The 19,823-nt window shown below is 52.1% G+C and overlaps 1 protein-coding gene across 1 annotated transcript in view; it reads left to right on the forward strand.

Moving 5' to 3' along the window:
* Positions 1–19,823, forward strand: part of dnah2 (dynein, axonemal, heavy chain 2) — a 95,305-nt gene that overhangs the window by 73,983 nt on the left and 1,499 nt on the right. Inside the window, exons 62-87 of the mRNA XM_072717204.1 lie at positions 118–234; positions 335–476; positions 895–1,064; positions 1,735–1,851; positions 3,199–3,363; positions 3,472–3,597; positions 3,698–3,846; positions 4,588–4,654; positions 5,609–5,759; positions 5,868–6,016; positions 6,630–6,763; positions 7,306–7,450; positions 7,695–7,894; positions 8,195–8,321; positions 8,443–8,629; positions 8,718–8,866; positions 8,983–9,166; positions 11,292–11,482; positions 11,703–11,894; positions 12,097–12,281; positions 12,724–12,958; positions 13,067–13,218; positions 13,422–13,536; positions 14,621–14,797; positions 15,109–15,183; positions 15,276–15,426. Coding sequence (XP_072573305.1) covers positions 118–234; positions 335–476; positions 895–1,064; positions 1,735–1,851; positions 3,199–3,363; positions 3,472–3,597; positions 3,698–3,846; positions 4,588–4,654; positions 5,609–5,759; positions 5,868–6,016; positions 6,630–6,763; positions 7,306–7,450; positions 7,695–7,894; positions 8,195–8,321; positions 8,443–8,629; positions 8,718–8,866; positions 8,983–9,166; positions 11,292–11,482; positions 11,703–11,894; positions 12,097–12,281; positions 12,724–12,958; positions 13,067–13,218; positions 13,422–13,536; positions 14,621–14,797; positions 15,109–15,183; positions 15,276–15,426 — 3,952 coding nt within the window. The remainder of the gene's footprint in view (positions 1–117; positions 235–334; positions 477–894; positions 1,065–1,734; positions 1,852–3,198; positions 3,364–3,471; positions 3,598–3,697; positions 3,847–4,587; positions 4,655–5,608; positions 5,760–5,867; positions 6,017–6,629; positions 6,764–7,305; positions 7,451–7,694; positions 7,895–8,194; positions 8,322–8,442; positions 8,630–8,717; positions 8,867–8,982; positions 9,167–11,291; positions 11,483–11,702; positions 11,895–12,096; positions 12,282–12,723; positions 12,959–13,066; positions 13,219–13,421; positions 13,537–14,620; positions 14,798–15,108; positions 15,184–15,275; positions 15,427–19,823) is intronic.

Genomic DNA, 19,823 nt, shown 5'->3' on the forward strand with positions numbered 1-19,823 from the left:
TTAATTAAATGTAGAGTAAAAGAATAACTTGTGCTTTTTCTGTGTGAATATGTGTATATGAGCCTGTTTGTTCATGCGTGTATACACACACATTTGCGTGTTTATGTCTGTGTGTAGGAGGTGAGCACCCACAGTGAGAAAATCAGCGCAGAAGAGGTCAAGTGTAAAGCCATGGCAGAAAATGCACAGAGAGACCTGGATGAGGCTCTGCCCGCGCTGGAGGAGGCCATGAAGGTGCGGGTCCCACCCAGTGCCCTGCATTCACAGCACAGCCACTCTCACACTCCACTCGCCCCTGCCTCACTCCCTGCTACCCACTGCCTGTCCCCTGCAGGCCCTGGAGTCTCTGAATAAGAAAGACATGACGGAGATCAAGTCTTACGGCCGCCCACCAGTGCTGGTGGAGAAAGTCATGCAGGCTGTCATGATCCTGAGGGGCAGCGAGCCCACCTGGGCAGAGGCCAAGAGACAGCTGGGTAAGAGAGCCAGGGAGGAAGAGCTGCGGGTAGGCAAGGAGGGAAACAACGATGGAGGCGGGCCAGCGAGATACAGAGGTGTGGAGGAAAGAAGAGGGAGAGCAGGATGGAGGCTGACTAGGGGGTGATTCCAGCTGTGACTGGGGGGGGTGATTCCAGCTGTGACTAGGGAGGTGATTCCAGCTGTGACTGGGGGGGGGTGATTCCAGCTGTGACTAGGGAGGTGATTCCAGCTGTGACTGGGGGGGTGATTCCAGCTGTGACTGGGGGGGTGATTCCAGCTATGACTAGGGAGGTGATTCCAGCTGTGACTGGGGGGGTGATTCCAGCTATGACTAGGGAGGTGATTCCAGCTGTGACCGGGGGGGGTGATTCCAGCTGTGACCAGAGGGGTGATTCCACGTCTCCATGTTCCCAGGAGAGTCAAACTTTATCAAGCAGCTAGTCCACTTTGACAAGGACAACATCTCAGAGCAGGTTCTGAAGAAGATCGGTCAGTACTGCACCCAGGCCGACTTCCAGCCCGAGATCATCGGCCGTGTCTCTCTGGCCGCCAAGTCACTCTGCATGTGGGTTCGCGCCATGGAGGTCAGGACGCCAAGCTCCACTTCCCACTGCTTTACACACACATGCATCACATTCTTAGGATATGTTTATGTAATGTCCCCACAGTGTGATAAATACTTGTTATTTTGAAATTGCGAAGACATTTTGTCAGTCTCCACAAGGGGAAACTCAATTTTATAAAAATCTGGGATTTATAACGCCTCTGGGACCAGGGTTTGAGTCTGTGTGCTGCAGCTTCATCTTCTGGGCCAGCTTCCCACATTCTCCCAGTGTCATCGTGGGGTTTCCTCCACAGTCGAAAAACATGCTGATGTTAATTGGAGTTACCAATACAGTACGTGTGAATGGTGTGTGAGTGTCCTGCAATGGGATGGTGCCCCATCTTGGGTTGTTCCCTGCCTTGCGCCCATAGCCTCCGAGGCTCTGGACCCTGTGACAATGAACAGGATATGTGGGTACAGAAAATGCATGGATGGTAAACAGCTAAATATGCCAAAAGACTTGTATTTTGTTTGGTTACATATGGTTAAGGTTAGGGCTGGGTAGGAGTTAAGGTCGTCATTGTTGGAATTAGGCTTTTGCCCATAGAAATGAAAGGAGAGTCCCCAGAAAGATATGAATACAAATGTGTGTCTGTGTCTGTGTCTGTGTCTGTGTCTGTGTCTGTGATATCTATATGCTGTCCTCCCAGATGTATGGGCGGCTCTACCGCGTGGTGCAGCCAAAGAGGACCAAGCTGGAAGTGGCCAGGTCCCAGTTAGCAGAGAAGCAAGCGGCACTGGCTGAAGCTCAGGACAAACTGCGAGAGGTGAATCTGCACGTGTGTGTGTGTGTGTGTGTGTGTGTGCAGGTGCTTTGGTATGCAACAAGGCCCTGACCGGGTGCCATGCGGCGCTGACTAGGTGCCATGAGACCCTGACCAGGTGCCATGCGGCCCTGACCGGGTGCCATGAGACCCTGACCGAGTGCCATGAGACCCTGACCGGGTGCCATGCGGCGCTGACCGGGTGCCATGAGACCCTGACCGGGTGCCATGAGACTCTGACCGGGTGCCATGCGGCCCTGACCGGGTGCCATGCGGCGCTGACCGGGTGCCATGAGACCCTGACCGGGTGCCATGCGGCGCTGACCGGGTGCCATGAGACCCTGACCGGGTGCCATGCGGCGCTGACCGGGTGCCATGAGACCCTGACCGGGTGCCATGCGGCGCTGACCGGGTGCCATTCGGCGCTGACCGGGTGCCATGCGGCGCTGACCGGGTGCCATGAGACCCTGACCGGGTGCCATGAGACCCTGACCGGGTGCCATACGGCGCTGACCGGGTGCCATGAGACCCTGACCAGGTGCCATGAGACCCTGACTAGGTGCCATGAGACACTGACCGGGTGCCATGCGGCCCTGACCGGGTGCCATGAGACCCTGACCGGGTGCCATGCGGCCCTGACTAGGTGCCATGAGACCCTGACCGGGTGCCATGAGACCCTGACCGGGTGCCATGAGACCCTGACCTGCACACTGCCTTATGCTCAGTAATCTAGTCGTGTTGGCTCTGTAGATGTTCTTCACCACACACATAATGAGGCATTTAAAATGGAATTAAAAAAAATGTAAACATAATCTGTCTATAAATAAATTGCATGTAAGGATTAAAAGATTAGCAAAAATAAACAGAGCAAAACATTATATTAATTTTGTTTACTGACAGGTGGTGTACAGTGGAAACCAAGGTGTATATTATTCGGCCTTTAAGCCCAGCAACATCAAACACCATGATCATACAACGTAGTGGAGACCATGCATGATTTAAAATGGCTTCAGTGGTGGTTTTAACCCCAGTGATTTTAGAGCAGTTTGTACATCTGTCAAGGATTCAAGTTCACCTTCCTAAAATGACAGCTGAAGCTGCTTTGGGCTATTGAGTGATCTTATAGGTACTCTGTGGTGAATCTGTGTCAATAAGAATAGCGATATGATGCAGATCAACGTTCTGCACGCGCTGCACTGAGCAGCACAGTGAAGCTCCATTCAGATGGATCGTGTGAAGATTGCTGCTGAAAATACTGGTCTTCCTCTCTGATTTCTGAGCAATAAGTGAGACACACTCAGTTTTTTGAATGTGTTGATAGCGCACGGGGGTGCATCGTGTGTCCGTTAGGTGGGAGAGAAGCTGGAACAGCTGAAGCAGCAGTACAGTGAGAAGCTGGCCCAGAAGATGAAGCTGCGGCAGAAATCTGAGGACATGGAGCTGAAGCTGGACAGGGCCGGCAGGCTGGTGTCTGGACTGGCTGCGGAGAGGGAGCGCTGGGAGGACACCATCAAGGTAGCACTGAGCCGCCACCAGGGGGGGCTCCAGTCTGACACAGCAGGCATGCCGTGGGACACACAGGGACCTCCATCACCTCATGAGCCTCCCCTCTGACATGCATAGGGCCTGGAAATGGACATGGGCTACCTGGTGGGAGACTGCCTCTTGGCTGCAGCCTTTCTGTCCTACATGGGTCCGTTCCTGTCCAGCTACCGGGACGAAATGGTCACCAACATCTGGATGAAGCAGGTATCCTGATTCCCTTTGGCTTCCCTTCCGCTCTTCGTCCGTGCGGGGTTCAGGCAGACCCCCCCCCTAACAGTTGCACCCCCCCCCCGGCCGCCCGCAGATGCAGCAACTGGAGGTGCCGTGCTCACCCACCTTCAGCTTCTCCGCATTCCTGGCCAAAGCCACCTCCGTGCGCGACTGGAACATGCAGGGGCTGCCGTCTGACGCCTTCTCCATGGAGAACGGAGTCATCGTCACCCGTGGGAACCGGTCAGACCTCCCCGTACCCCTCCGACATACACAAATCTAAGCTCGCTGATTTATAATGTGTTAGTAAAGGTCTCTCGTATGAGCTTTCCAAGTGGAACAAAGGCTACTGGGTTCATCAGACAAATAGCCTTTCACAGCTTCGCATGGGAGAATATTTGCATTTTAAAACAAAAAGACAAAACTTTCTGGGCGCTGCACTTGATTAAAGGCCTTGCATGCAGCATGGAGTCTGAACTCAGCCTGATTAATAAACAGCCAAAACAGGAAGGAGAGGCCAAGCTGCGGACTGTGCCAGCTCACAGGCCGCTGGGTCGCCGGGTCACCGCACTCCCGAGCGTCTCCTGCCATCCCAGGATGGAGTCCCACCCCAGCCCCCAGCTCCCCCCGACCTGCGTGGCTGACTGTAAAAGAGATCAGCATGTGTATGGCAGCCGCAGGGGCACAGCCGCATCCCGACCGTGGTGTTCAGCTCGCCACCACTGGCCTATGAAATATATCATGGGGGGAACACAAACCCACCGCTTGTCCCCAAACGTTTTTCTTTCCAGCTGGGGGGCTGGGCGGTATTGTGTTACACTGTGTAGATATTACATTTTCCCAGTCAGAAGCCTTTTTACGGATCGTTCACCCAACGTGTGTTTATTTTACAGGCATCGACTCACACGCCGCATAATAGAACGTAATAGAATTAGCAGTCATTACAAGACCTGGTTTAAACGGCGCCTCATTCTCTCTTCTAAGATGGCCCCTCCTGGTGGATCCACAAGGACAGGCTTTGAAGTGGATCAAGAACATGGAGACAAAAAGAGTGAGGCGATGGCGGCGGGGGGGGGGGGGGGGGGTGCTTTTTTCCTATCCCTCCCTGTCCCAGCTCTCCTCCTCCTCTGCTCTCTCCATCTCCCCACTCTCTCTCCACACCAAAAGCAGGGCCACAGCTCACTTATTCAATTTCCTCCACAAAGGCCTTACACAGTACGTTTAAGAGATGCCTTATGAAATGAAATCCCCTGGCCTGGATCACGGTGTAGCTGTCCTTCTGCAGGAGACGGTGAGCCACGTTCTCAGGCGGCTGGCCAAGCGAAACCAAAACGAATCATGCGCTTTAACTCGTCTCTAAATCGCACAGAGAAGATCAGGGCAGAGCTTCGGCCGATTTCCCGCTCTCCCGCCGCACTGCGTTTTTCTGACCTGCCTTTCTGTGGGATGGCCTCTTCTCCCTGATCTGTTTCTCCTCCAGGCCCTTATCATCTTTCTGAGACTGCAGAGGCTGGCCAGCGGTTGAATGGGAATGTTACCTACAGATGCTATTAACCCTGAAATTAGAAAGAAAAGGGAATTTATCATTTGTGCTTTCGCTTAGGAAAGTGTGATCACAGTATTTTCCTTTTTGCTCTCTGCTTATCCCCTAATACACAGTTTATCTGCTGGCCCCATTCTGACGCTTTGCAATTTTTCTTACATCTGTCCATTCATCCATCCATCCATCCATCCATCCCTTCATCCATCTTCCAATGGCTTATCCACCACAAACCTGAACAGGAGACACACTGGAGAGGATACCAAGCCATCACAGGGCTCATGCACACACATAAACACACACACTGCAGGCCGTTATGAACCACAGGAGGAACCTGGAGAGAGCAGAAGGAACCTGCAAGACAGACATGCCGAGTGCATACATACAGGCCAGCACATGGTCGCCATCAGGGTGAATTGATGTGTTTGTTTGATAGTGTGTGTGGTGTCCCAACCCTGACTCCAGGGCCTGAAGGTCATCGACCCGCAGACTCCCGACTTCCTGCGCACGCTTGAAATCGCGGTCCAGTTTGGCACACCAGTGCTGCTGCAGAACGTGCGGGAGGAGCTGGACCCCTCACTGGCCCCCATCCTCAACAGAGCCATCACCCGTGTCGGTCTGTCAGGAACCCCCCACCCCACCCCCCCACATACATTCACATACAGCAGAGTCAAACCCCCCCCACAGCGTCTGACCTCTGACCCTTCAAGTGTCTCTTCTGTAGGTGACCGTTTTCTGCTGAGACTGAGTGACAAGGAGGTGGATTACAACCCTGACTTCCGCTTCTACATCACCACCAAGCTGTCCAACCCCCACTACACGCCCGAAATCTCTACCAAGACCACCATCGTCAACTTTGCTGTGAAGGAGCAGGTCAGTGATGCAGCATTCAGCAGTCTGACACATGTGTGAGAATGTGGCGAGAATATCTGCGTGTGTCTATCTGGCTTAGGGAAGGTCTGCAGTATAGCGAGCTTGTTAAGTTAGAGTGTGGCTGGGAAGGGGGCTCTGACTGGGGCCTCATATCTGTCTGTGCAGGACCGTTAGTCCTCAGAGCTCTGAATCTAATCAGAGCACGTCTCCACTGAACAGCTCACAGTTGTGGTGATTCACTGCTTCATTAAGAGCGTGACTCAGAGCATGCATTAGTGAGAAAGCACAGCTGTTCCAGCGCCGTTAGCTAAATGCGGGCCACGGTCGCAGGCTGACACACAGAGCCACATGGATGTGCTGCGCTGGGGGACTTCACCTTTAAGGCCGCCCCCTGCTTCACTGTGGAGCATGGCTGATGTGCCATGCACATGGTGCAGGGGCACTATGGGGTCAGTAGATTAGGGGTCTGTGCATGTTACCAGAAAGTTGTGGGTTTGAATCACATGGCTGGCAGAGCGAGCAATCAATGTTGGGCCATTGAGCAAAGCCCTAACCCCCAATTGCCAGGGGTGCTGTCTGACCCCAGACTTTGCTTTGCTTGTGTGCTTGTCAGGGTCTGGAAGCCCAGTTGCTGGGGATCGTGGTGAGGAAGGAACGTCCTGAACTGGAGGAGCAAAAGGATTCCCTGGTGATCAGCATCGCCTCTGGCAAGAGGAAACTGCAGGAACTAGAGGATGAGATCCTCAGGTAATGTGCTGGGTCTGCCCTCTGTCTGTGTCTCACCTGTGCCCCTTATATCTCACACAGTGTCTCATCTATGCCCCTTATATCTCACACAGTGTCTCATCTGTGCCCCTTATATCTCACACAGTGTCTCATCTATGCCCCTTATATCTCACACAGTGTCTCATCTAAGCCCCTTATATCTCACACAGTGTCTCATCTATGGCCCTTATATCTCACACAGTGTCTCATCTATGGCCCTTATATCTCACACAGTGTCTCACCTGTGCCCCTTATATCTCACACAGTGTCTCACCTGTGCCCCTTATATCTCACACAGTGTCTCACCTGTGCCCCTTATATCTCACACAGTGTCTCATCTAAGCCCCTTATATCTCACACAGTGTCTCATCTATGTCCCTTATATCTCACACGCTCTCCTCAGAGTGTAACTTATGGTTACACCTACACTGCCAGTTACACTGAATTTCTATGCTGATTATATGTTTATTTTTCTCTTTGTGTGTGTGTGTGTGTGTGTGTGTGCACATGCCGTGGGTGCCCAGGCTGCTAAACGAGGCCACTGGTTCTCTTCTGGATGATGTTCAGTTGGTGAACACTCTACAGACCTCCAAAGTGACAGCCAGTGAGGTGTCTGAGCAGCTGGAGACCAGTGAACAGACAGAGATCAAGATCGACATGGCCAGAGAGGTGTGTGTGGGAGGGGGCAACAAGAAATGCTATTGGGTGGTTGGAGAAAGAGGCAAGACCCCGCTTAAGATTGAGATCCATCTGGAGTTTTTGCTCTCTTGTAAAATAAAACATTGACGGGACGTCCCCAAAATGCAGGCACGTCATCATCAAAGGCACATTGTGTGGGGTTAGAGATCAGTATCTGCAGTAGTAGTTCCTCAAAGACTGATACAAGTGTGTATATGTGTGTGTCGACATGCAGGCATATCGGCCCTGTGCCCGGCGTGCCTCTATCTTGTTCTTCGTGCTAAATGACATGGGCCTTATTGAGCCCATGTACCAGTATTCTCTGGACGCGTACATCGACCTGTTCAACCTCAGCATCGAGAAGAGCCAGCACAGCTACAAGCTGGAAGAGAGGATCAACAGCCTTAATGACTACCACACCTACGCTGTCTACAGGTATAAGTACATACATTACATATACCACAACTAGGCTATCTATGGGTACATGTACACACATTACATAACACATCTACACTGTCTACAGGTACATGCATCCCCATGGCATGCACACATGGCATATACCATACCTACACCATCTACATGTACATGTACACACATGGCATATACCCCACCCATTCTGTCTACAGGTATATGTACACTCCTGACATGTACCACACCCACACTGTATATAAGTTCTACAACATACCTCCATTGCTTTATGGAGGCCAGGAGTATTTAAGGACTGTTTGCGTGCAGGTTCACCTGCCGTGGGCTGTTTGAGTGCCACAAGCTGCTCTTCAGCTTCCACATGTGTGCTAAGATCCTGGAGGCAGGAGACAAACTCAACATGGATGAGTTGAGCTTCTTCCTGCGGGGAGGCCTGGTGAGCTCGCCCTCGGAGCATCAAGGAGAATCTAGTACTGCATCTTTGCATCTTTGTGCTTGTCTTTTGCTATTTGTCTATCTGAGTGTATCGCTGTCTGACTGTCTGCCTTTCCACGCAGGTTTTGGACAAAGAGGGTCAGATGGATAACCCATGTAGCAGCTGGCTGCCAGACTCAAGCTGGGACAATGTGACTGAGCTGGACAAGCTAGCCAACTTTCACGGGCTGGTGGACTCCTTTGACCAGTACCCGCAGGACTGGCACGGGTGGTACACCAGCACAGAGCCTGAGCGCACCCCCCTCCCCGGTGTGTGTCGGCAAGGCTGAGTGCTTGCAAGAACCACTGTCAATGGTCGAGTGAGTCATTGTCATTTTCTCCATGCCGCCCTCTACAGGTGAATGGGAGAACAGATGTAACGAGCTGCAGAGGATGCTGATCGTCCGCTCGCTGCGGCAGGATCGCATCCCCTTCTGTGTCGCCAGCTTCATCGTCAATAACTTGGGCTCCCGCTTCGTGGAGCCGCCCGTACTTGACATGAAGGCCGTAGGTGTCAGTGGAGGCCAGCCCTGGTCCTCCGCCACCCCCACTGGTCTGTAAGCAGTACATCTCCCATCACACCTCATGGCGCCAGACACATGGGCTGGATATTCTCTCCCCAGGTGGTGGAGGACTCCAGCACCAGGACCCCACTGATCTTCGTGTTGTCACCGGGCGTAGACCCCACGGGTGCCCTGCTGCAGCTGGCAGAAGCGTCTGGCATGAGTCGCCGCTTCCATGCGCTGTCCTTAGGGCAGGGACAGGCACCCATCGCCACACGCATGATCAAGGAGGGGGTGAAGAACGGTTAGACACACTCGGACAGCACCTTCCTGTAATAAACCACATACACTTCTTTACCTGGCATGTATATATACAGAATTTATACACCCTCCCTTACCTTATATTCATGCCAATTGAACTAACAAACACTCCCTTATCTGGCATGTATATACAAAGAATTTATACACGCTCCCTTACCTTGCTGTTATTTAGACAGAATGTACCTGTAGTGCCCTAACTAGTTGTTATAAACAGAGAAACTGCTCACAGACCCTTAACTGGTCCTAGACTCAGCAGCCTTGAGTGAGTGCCCACTCCTATGGTGTGTATTTTGGTCGTCACTGAAGGCGTCGAGTGCTTTACACTGTTCAAATGTATTGGGACAATGTGTACTTCAAAGTCACTGTCAGCTCCTGTCAGGCTGTTTACTCTGTATACTTCTGCACAAGTACCGCACGGGTACCCTTCTAGTTAACCATTCAGCGAACATTCAGAAAATGTGCTTTCAGTTGATTGTGGTCAGGGTGACATGGTGGGTGGCAGTGAGTCTCACAGGCTTGGGGTTCAAGTCCCGCCCACGCTGTGTGTGTGCGTGTGTCTGTCTGTCTGTGCGAGTCTGTATGTGTCTCTGTGTGTCTGCCTGTGCCTGTGCCTGTGTCTGTATGTGCATATGCCAGTGTCTGTGTGTGTGGCTGTGTCTGTGCCTGTGTCTGTATGTGCATATGCCAGTGTCTGTGTGTGTGTGGCTGTGTCTGTGCCTGTGTCTGTATGTGCATATGCCAGTGTCTGTGTGTGTGTGCCTGTGCCTGTGCCTGTATGTGCATATGCCAGTGTCTGTGTGTGTGTGCCTGTGTCTGTGCCTGTGTCTGTATGTGCATATGCCAGTGTCTGTGTGTGTGTGCCTGTGCCTGTGCCTGTGTCTGTATGTGCATATGCCAGTGTCTGTGTGTGTGTGTGTGTGCCTGTGCCTGTGTCTGTATGTGCATATGCCAGTGTCTGTGTGTGTGTGTGTGCCTGTGCCTGTGTCTGTGCCTGTGTCTGTATGTGCATATGCCAGTGTCTGTGTGTGTGTGCCTGTGTCTGTGCCTGTGTCTGTATGTGCATATGCCAGTGTCTGTGTGTGTGTGCCTGTGCCTGTGCCTGTGTCTGTATGTGCATATGCCAGTGTCTGTGTGTGTGTGCCTGTGTCTGTGCCTGTGCCAGTGTCTGTGTGTGTTTGCCTGTGTCTGTGCCTGTGTCTGTATGTGCATATGCCAGTGTCTGTGTGTGTGTGCCTGTGTCTGTGCCTGTGCCAGTGTCTGTGTGTGTGTGCCTGTGTCTGTGCCTGTGTCTGTATGTGCATATGCCAGTGTCTGTGTGTGTGTGCCTGTGTCTGTGCCTGTGTCTGTATGTGCATATGCCAGTGTCTGTGTGTGTGTGCCTGTGTCTGTGTGTGTCTGCCTGTGTCTGTGTGTGTGTGCCCTGCCATGGACTGGCATCATGGCCTTAGTGCCTTACGCTGCCAGGGCCCTAAACATGCACTGTTCTCAACATTAAGCATCATTTGTGTGTAACAGAAGCATTGTTTGTTGCTATATTTGTCATATACTGTTCATGAGATGGGGCGGCGCGGTGGTGCGGTGATTGGCACTGTTGTCTCACACCTCCGGGACCTGGGTTCGAGTCTCCTCCTGGGTTACATGTGTGTGTGGAGTTTGCATGTTCTCCCCGTGTCATCATGGGGTTTCCTCGTGGTGCTCCGGTTTCCCCCCACAGTCCAAAGACATGCTGAGGCTAATTGCAGTTACTAAATTGCCCATAGGTGTGAATGGTGTGTGAGTGTGCCCTGTGATGGTCTGGCCCCCATAGCTTCCGGGATAGGCTCCGGACCCCCCACGACCCAGAAGGATAAGCGGGTTGGGAAATGGATGGATGGATGTTCATGAGATCTAATGCCTCACACCCAACTTATGGGAATGAGATTTTTCTAAAAAGGTTCAACATGCACCTGGATCAGACAGGGCCCTGAGGCCAAAGCTGACCCTCCAGATGGATATACTGCAATTATGACATATTATTATTTGGCTTTTTGATCATGAGTCCATTTGTGATTCAGATATGATTTTGGTTCTCCTGGGTGACCTAATGAGCTGTGTTGCCCCCCTCCCAGGTCACTGGGTGTTCCTGGCAAACTGCCACCTGTCCCTCTCCTGGATGCCCCAGTTGGACAAGTTGGTGGAGCAGCTGCAGGTGGAAGAACCTCACGCAGACTTCCGCCTGTGGCTCAGCTCCTCTCCCCACCTGGACTTCCCCATCGCCATCCTGCAAGCCGGCATCAAGATGACCACTGAGCCACCCAAGGTGGACACACATCATCCGAGTCACACGCCGTCATGCTCGTTTTAGACCAGAGACTTGCACACAAAAAGCAAATTGTAGTATTAGCCATATTAGTGACCTATTCCTCATACATGTATGACTGATATGTATACCTTTCCCCTCTGTTTGTCCCTTCATCTCCTCCTCTACTCCCTGATTCCATAAGGGTGTGCGATTGACCACTCTCTGTCGCCCCCTACAGGGTGTGAAGTCCAACATGAGGCGCCTGTACCACCTGGTCAGCGAGGCCCAGTTCAACCAGTGCACACGGCCAACGCCATACCGCCGGCTGCTCTTCAGCCTCTGCTTCTTCCACAGCATCCTGCTGGAGCGCAGGAAGTTCCGGCAGCTGGGCTGGAACATCACCTACAGCTTCAACGATTCGGACTTGGAGGTTCTGCTGTGCTCCCCCAGCCGGTGTCCGCTCTCACTAGGGCCCATAGCTGCTTGCTGCCTCCCTCCATATCTGTCCATCCTCTCGTTCACTATCCTTTACATCCCCATATCTGACTGTTACGCCCCCCCACTCCCCCATCACTGCATTTTTCATGCACTTCCTCACTCCCCCACCCGCCGTCTGCCTGTTCACCCCCCAGGTGAGCGAGAACCTGTTGAGACATTACCTGGACCAGCAAGAGGAGGTACCCTGGGACGCCCTCAGGTACCTGATCGCAGGGGTCATCTACGGAGGTCATGTGACCGACGAGTGGGACAGACGGCTGCTCACCACCTACATCAACGACTGCTTCTGCGAGAGCGCCATTACTGTGCCATTCTTCAAGTGAGGCCACGCACCTGCACATTCAAACTCACGCACATTTGCACAGTCATCTCCACAGCTCCCAGTCTGATGTTTACCACAGGCTTACACTAGCACAAATAGACACAGGAATACCCATAGAAACTCACATCTCACCTTCATGCAACATGTAGTTCACAGCCAGTTTAATGTTGTGAAGTTCACTATTGCCACCATGTGGCCATTTTTGGTATTACTCTATGTTTGTTTTTTTGTCTGCGTAAATTTCTTTAATGAAGCAGCAGTCAATAGATTGGAAGTGTTGATTTTTATAATATTTATATTTAAATGATAAATGCATAATGTAATCTTGTTTATCTGGCTGTGCAGAATATGAGGCAGGTCCGCTGTTGTGGCACTGATGTGTTGTGTTGGCTATGAGCTGCCTGTTGTGTTTATGCACCATGCTGTGTGTGGCCCCCAGACTGTCCCCATTGCCCACCCACTACATCCCACGGGACGGCCCCCTGTCCTCCTACCTCGACTACATCGGCCAGCTGCCCAGCGCCGAGCACCCTGAGCTATTCGGCCAGCACCCCAACGCCGACATCGGCAGCCAGATCTCGGAGGCTCGCACGCTGTTCCACACGCTGCTGTCCCTGCAGCCGCCCCTTTGCGGTGCCACGGCCCTGGGGGCGGGACCGAGCCCAGAGGCCAAGGTGTGTTCCTGCATGCATGTGTGCATGTGCGTGTGTGTGTGTGTGTGTGCTGGTGTGTTAATGAAGGTACACATCCCATCACCTGTGTTTGTGCATCTGGTTCCTCAGGTGCTTGAGATCGCCGCAGACGTGTGGCAGAAGATTCCCGGGCAGCTGGACTATGAAGGAACCCGGAAGCTTCTGCAAGATGACCCCTCCCCACTCAATGTGGTGCTGCTGCAGGAGATCCAGAGATACAACACCCTGCTTGGGGTCATCAGGTCCCCTAGCCCACCGGCCTGCCTGCATGTGTGTGTGCGTGAGCGCGTGCGTAAGTGTGTGTTCCTGAGTGTGAAGGAGAGCACTCTTTAGGTGCGAATCAGGAAGTTTATTTCTATTTTTCCATGTATAAAATGTCCAAACGTGTATGAGGACAGACACACGAGTGTATTTTATTTTCATATGGTGTCTGTGTCCCGTGCAGGTCATCCCTGGTGGAGCTGGAGAGGGGTGTACAGGGTTTGCTGGTGATGTCCAGCAGCCTGGAGGAGACCTTCGCCTGCATCCATGCTGGCCGCGTGCCGCCCCTCTGGGAGAAGGTGGGCAGGGATGAGACATCGTGGCCTGCAAGGCGCCTCTGACACAGCGACACACTGAACCACACGTGTGGGTCACTGTGCTGTCAGTGCTTGTGCGGGGGCCATGTCAGATGCTCCCTTTTGTGTGACTGTGTGTGTGACAGTGTATCTGTTACCGTGTACGAGTGTTTAGATCTCAGCTTATTTTGTGTGTGTGTCAGTAAGGTATTGTGTGTGATTATGTGTGTTTGTGTGTTTGTAGCAGACTGTCTGTGTGATTGTGTTTGTTTGTAGCAGACTGTGCGTGTGATTGTGTGTGTTTGTAGCAGACTGTGTGTGACTGTGTGTGTTTGTAGCACACTGTCTGTGTGATTGTGTGTGTCATCAGTAGAGTGAACATCAGAGGGCTCCATAGGTTCACTCTCGCCTGATCCCGGTCTGTGTACAGAGACTCACTTCAGGTAAGTGCGGCGCAATAACAGGCATGAAACACAGTGTGCTGCTGCAGTTACGCTGGATACGGAGCAGCCCTTTGGAGCCTCAGATCTGCATAGCAGTGGAGCAGCTCCTCAGGCCGGCGAGATGCCACAGGCGTCCATCAGAGCCCTGACTGAGTCCCCCTTGTGTAATTACTTTCAGTCCTTTTAGCTCAAGTAGCGCAGTCCCATTGAAGCGCATGGCAGCCACCGCCGCCGGCCAGGCGGCATGCGGGGGAGCGCCGCATCCCGCTCATCTGCATTCCCGCCTCCCATCTCAGTCATTAGTCCCTAGAAACAGAATTAATTTAGCCCTCTTCTCTGTCTTAGCCATAAACATTCTCTGTCTCTGTTCTGTGCTGGAGCGCGGGGCTCTTTGCTGCATTATTAGCTGTACTTCACTACCTTTGTCATCACGGATTTGGCTTTGTTGCGCCTCTCCAAATGGCTTCCCTTTTATCTTGCACATCGCTATTTCGCTGTGGCCTCCTGACGCATTTAGCGATAAAGCCTCCGGTGTGATCCAGCGGGAGCGCGGCGTAAACTCTACCAGCTGAAATGCGTGCAGAGGAGGACGGGCGCAGGGTGAGGCCGGCCAGCGGCGCCTGATTCCCGGTGCTCTCCCCCAGGCGTACCCCTCACTGAAGCCCTTAGCGTCATGGATGCGGGACCTGTGCCAGCGTGTGGAGCAGTTTGCCTGCTGGGCGCAGACGGCACACCCCCCCACGCTCTTCTGGCTGTCCGGATTCACCTTCCCCACTGGCTTCCTAACAGCTGTGCTGCAAGCCTCCGCCCGCCAGAACAACGTGAGCACCCCCCACCACATCCCTTACGCGCACACTGAGCGCACTCACGCCGGCGACGGCCCCTTTGCCACACTGAGCATGCTCACAACATCCCTTTCTTCACAATGACACACTGAGCATGCTCAGTGCGGGCACGAGGACACTGACATACTGAACCATGCTCTCACGCAATCAGTCACACTTTGCTCACTGTATGTCACAGCCACAAGACTGCCACACACATTTACCTCGAGCAGAAACATTCAGGGCCCCTTTCCCGAATATAGAGCCACCCAGGTAAGTCATCTCACAGGCTGTATACATCTCTGCAGGTGTCAGTGGACACTCTGTCCTGGGAGTTTACAGTCTCCACAGTGGACGACAACAACCTCCTCTTCCCCCCCAAGGTAAGCTCCTGCTCCCCCATCTCTGTCCGGTACTCCCCCACCTGGAGATGCCCTACATCCCCCCCCTTTCCACCTTGCCTTCCCCATGGCAGGACGGCGTGTTCATCCGGGGGCTATTCCTGGAGGGGGCCGGCTGGGACAAGAAGCACTGCTGTCTCGTGGAACCGGAGCCCATGCGGCTGGTCTGCCCCGTCCCCACCATCCACTTCAAGCCTGTGGAGAACCGCAAGAAGACCACCAAAAGTGCGTCCCCCGCAGTGCCACCACTGCTGCAGTCTCATTCTGCCTTAGAGCTGGGGCCTATCGCTTTACTCAGAGCGCTTTATTGGCCAGTAAATACACTGTCACCATGCCAAAGCACACACAGCAGCAAGTGCGAATGTGCCACCAAACAGTCTGAGCAGGAGTTCCCCCTAAATGGCATCAGTGCAGGCAGTGAGTCACACTTATTGTTATGCCATCGCTCAGGCAGGTGCTACGCCGGCATTTACAGCTGCTCATCCCGAGGGAACGAAAGGAGCTGCAGAGAAAATAAAGGAAAACATCCCTGTAACCCTCAGGCATGGAGGATGCGTAAATGTGTACATGTACATTCTGCAGGCCACGCAGTGCATGGGCTTTTTCACCACACCTTTAATCTCCGTCGTCTGTCCCTCTCTCTCGTTTATGGTTATCTGCAATGGTCAGGCCTTTAGAAATTTCCACTGATCTCAAAGTTGCGAAATTCAAGAAAAGTCATTTCATATATGAGTAGGTGCAGAAGTACTGCAAGAAGACGTGCAACTGTGAATCGAAGTGTCCATTTGTGATGCACATGTGCAGGTATGTGTTTGCATGAGAGGCCAGGCAGCCGGTCATTTCCTTTGTGCTTTTGTAAGCTTTGGTTGGCTCCATACCAATGGGCATGTGTGACCAGAAAAGTATCTGGTAACATCTGGCGTACTGGCTGTCTAGGGTCCATTAGGTCCAGGTCTGCATCCTTCTGGGGGAATTGCTGAGTTCTCATTGCTTTCTGAGAAGGTTGTGAGGGCTGCTGAGATGACAAGGCATGCTGGTTGAGGTGGATGACTGGATTAATGCTCTGACAGGGATGTGAAATGCAGAGCACACTCCAGCCTGCCACCACACCCAGGCTAATGCTCTGACGGGGATGTGAAATACAGAGCGTGCTACAGCCGGCTATCCAAGCCAGGCTAATGCCCTGATGGGGATGTGAAATGCATAGCACGCTCCAGCCGGCCACCAAACCCAGGCTAATGCTCTGATGGGGATGTGAAATGCGGATCACGCTCCAGCTAGCTACCCAACCCAGACTAATGCTCAGACAGGGATGTGAAATGGGGGCCACGCTCCAGGCAGCTACCCAACTCTGACACGGATGTGAAATGTGGAGCGCGCTCCAGCTGGCTACCCAACCCAGACTAATGCTTTGACAGGGATGTGAAATGTGGAGTGCACTCCAGCCAGCTGCCCAACACAGACTAATGCTCTGACAAGTATGTGAAATGTGGAGCACGCTCCAGCTGGACACCCAACTGAGACTAATGCTCTGACAGGGATGTGAAATGTGGAGTGCGCTCCAGCTGGACACCCAACTGAGACTAATGCTCTGACAGGGATGTGAAATGTGGAGCATGCTCCAGCCGGCTGCCCAACCAAGGCTAATGCTCTGATGGGGATGTGAAATGTGGAGTGCGCTCCAGCTGGCCACATAACCGAGAGTAATGCTCTGACAGGGATGTGAAATGTGGAGCGCACTCCAGCCGGCTACCCACCCCAGACTAATGCTCTGACAGGGATGTGAAATGTGGGGCGTGCTCCAGCCGGCTGCCCAACCAAGACTAATGCTCTGATGGGGATGTGAAATGTGGAGCGCGCTCCAGCTGGCCACATAACCCAAGCCAGCAGCACATGCTATTTTTATTCAGCCAGTTGTCAACACCACTGCCAGGAAAGTTGGTTACAAGTTCAAGCATAATCATTCATGGAAATATGCTTCCTTTATTCCCCCTTTTACATGTATCAAAATTATTTATTACAAAAATATAATATAATAAAGAAAATCATAAATTATGAGAGTGGATACCGGTCCAGGTGGGTTACCTCAACGGATTCCTGGATGGGAACAGTTTGAGGCTGGGACACATTACACAAATCACATGAAGATCTTTCTGGAGTTTTATATTTCACTAGGGCCTGAAAGACCACATGACACGCCCACTGTCGTTCCGTGCAGTGAGACATCCGTAACCTCACAGGAGGCTGAGAAACAATCAGCTGAGCAACGAAGCCAACAGCGCTGGCAGGTGCCAATTCACGGTGATGCCCGGTTATTATGGTGTCATTAAGAGTCACAAAAAATGCCACCTGGGATTATCACAGACACGCAGAAGCCTTCTTCTGTACTTAGCAAAGAGCATGGCCCGAGTGCCATGATACTTGAGATTGAGAAGATGGCTAGCGTCTCCGAAGCATCCTTTCCGGACAGGGCCGCTGTCTGATGTGAGAGCACTGCTGGACTGGCGATGGTACCCGATCACCTAGCAGGCAGAGCTGGGACACACTGGGCACCAGCAAGCCCTGTTGGCCAATGTAGGTAGATAGGGGCTGTCTGCTGGTGAGCTTATCCTCTGAAAGTGGGGTGTGCTATCCACCTAGGATTGGTGCCCAGTCCCCCCACTCCCTGGGGCCTGTTTAGAATATACAACTAGAAGATGGATGGATGGATGGATGGACATTTTCTATTTGAATCAATTGCAGGTATAACATTGGGCTTATGAGGCAGCTGCCTTACGGATTGCTGTAGCTATGTTTGGTTTCATTAGAGCCGGAGGGGCTGTTTCTGCATTAGGCGACCCGGTGGGACGTATGAGTCAGGAGAAACAGATATATGGCTGCCAGGATACACTTGTCTTCTGGATTGAATGTTTGTGTCTGTAGTCTGGGAGCTTTGGGGTCAGATGGAATTCATTGTGGGCAGGGGCTTCTGGGCTCGGCTTCCTTCCTCCGTCTGTCGCCTGTGGAGGAGGTCAGACTAGCACAGCTGCTGGTCCATTGGGCCCCATTGCCCAGCCTCCGCTTCTGTCCTACATAATCATGACCTCCTGCCTCTCCACTCTATAGGCGTCATTTTCCCTCGTCTCCTCTGTTTCTCCTCTATCCGACTCGACCGTCATCTCTTACTTCTTCTCTGTCGCTATATGCAGTCACATCCACACCAGCTCCTGCTCCTCACTCCTCTCGCTTAAGGGTTCCCAACATTTTGGGGTCTTATAAAAATATCATGGATTCAGGAGGGACAGATCACTCGGTGGTCGGTGAGGCGGATTTAATGCATTTGACGGTTTCCATTTTTTTGCCCATGCAATCAAGACACGTGATTGTCAGAGGTTGTAAAAAGGTGCGACTTGAAATTATGTTGTTTATTTTTGCAAATTAACCAACGGCCTTCGGAAGCCCATCATGCCATCCGGGGGCGGTAAACCAAACCAGTCTTTCTCCAGAGACGATGTCTCGACGGTCGCTTTACGTTCCCTAAGTGTGGGCTTTCTTGCCTTCTTCCTCCTTTGTGCTTCAGTTCATGATTCCCACTATTTGGATTTGGGGGAAATAAGTGGGTCACTATTAATGGTCTTTTTCTTTTTTTACCCTCTGCTATTTTTTGTGTGACCTAGCTAGAGCCTCTGCTTTGGCGTATTATGGTGCCTCTTTGCTGGCTTTGCGACGCACGCCCTGTGTTTGTAGCATTCATGTCAGCCGTGCTCCCTGATCACAGACCTTCATGTCCTTTTCCTTTCAGATGTTTGGACTCCCTTACTCCTGTGTGCTTTTAATCTCGCTCTGATGACATCTTACAGTGAGGGGCCTGAGCCCGACTGATTAATGGAATGTTTCCGTTTCAGAGCGACGTGCAAAGGGCCGCAGACGCATTCACACGGCACGCCGGCCAGGCTTGGCAGGAAGCACATTTTCAAATGATGATCACATGAGTTTGGTCCACTCTCTTAGCTAGCCACACTATAGAACAGGGGTGGGGAATCTTATCCAGAAAGGGCCGTTGTATATGCAGGTTTTCGCTGCAACTCCCAAATTAGGTCACTAATTAGAGGACTGATTGGCTGAAGAGTCCTCACACCTGGATTTGAACAGCTGACCTAAAAGTTATCCCAAAAACCTGCATACACACCGGCCCTTTGTGGATAAGATTCCTCACCCCTGCTATAGAATAAGCTTTATTATAGGTAACAAAAGAAGATTCTCTTTTTATAAACTAATAATCTCTAGCTGATGGACCTCATCGTTGAAACCCTTGACTTTGTTCTTTTAGTATTTTTCTTTAAAAATGATGAATTAGCTGCTTTTACATGGGCTTGTGGTTTAATTTTTAATCTAAGCACTAGTCCATTTGGCAGCACACAGGAACGGGCAGAGCCCCGTCTGAAAGCATGATTGGTTGGTTTCTTCTTGGGAGGCTAAGTGTCAGAAAAATCCTGAATGGTAAAAGGACAGGTACCTTCTTGGTGCTGATAAAAAGGTACACACAGTATGTAGGAAAAAAAGCATATTTGCACCTTTCAGCCGACAATGCCTGCAATGGGAGCACTGGGACCCAGAGGTCTGAGCCAGGCCAACTGGGCCCG

Source organism: Paramormyrops kingsleyae, chromosome 10 (assembly GCF_048594095.1).
Source record: "Paramormyrops kingsleyae isolate MSU_618 chromosome 10, PKINGS_0.4, whole genome shotgun sequence".
NCBI classification, from domain to species: Eukaryota; Metazoa; Chordata; class Actinopteri; order Osteoglossiformes; family Mormyridae; genus Paramormyrops; species Paramormyrops kingsleyae.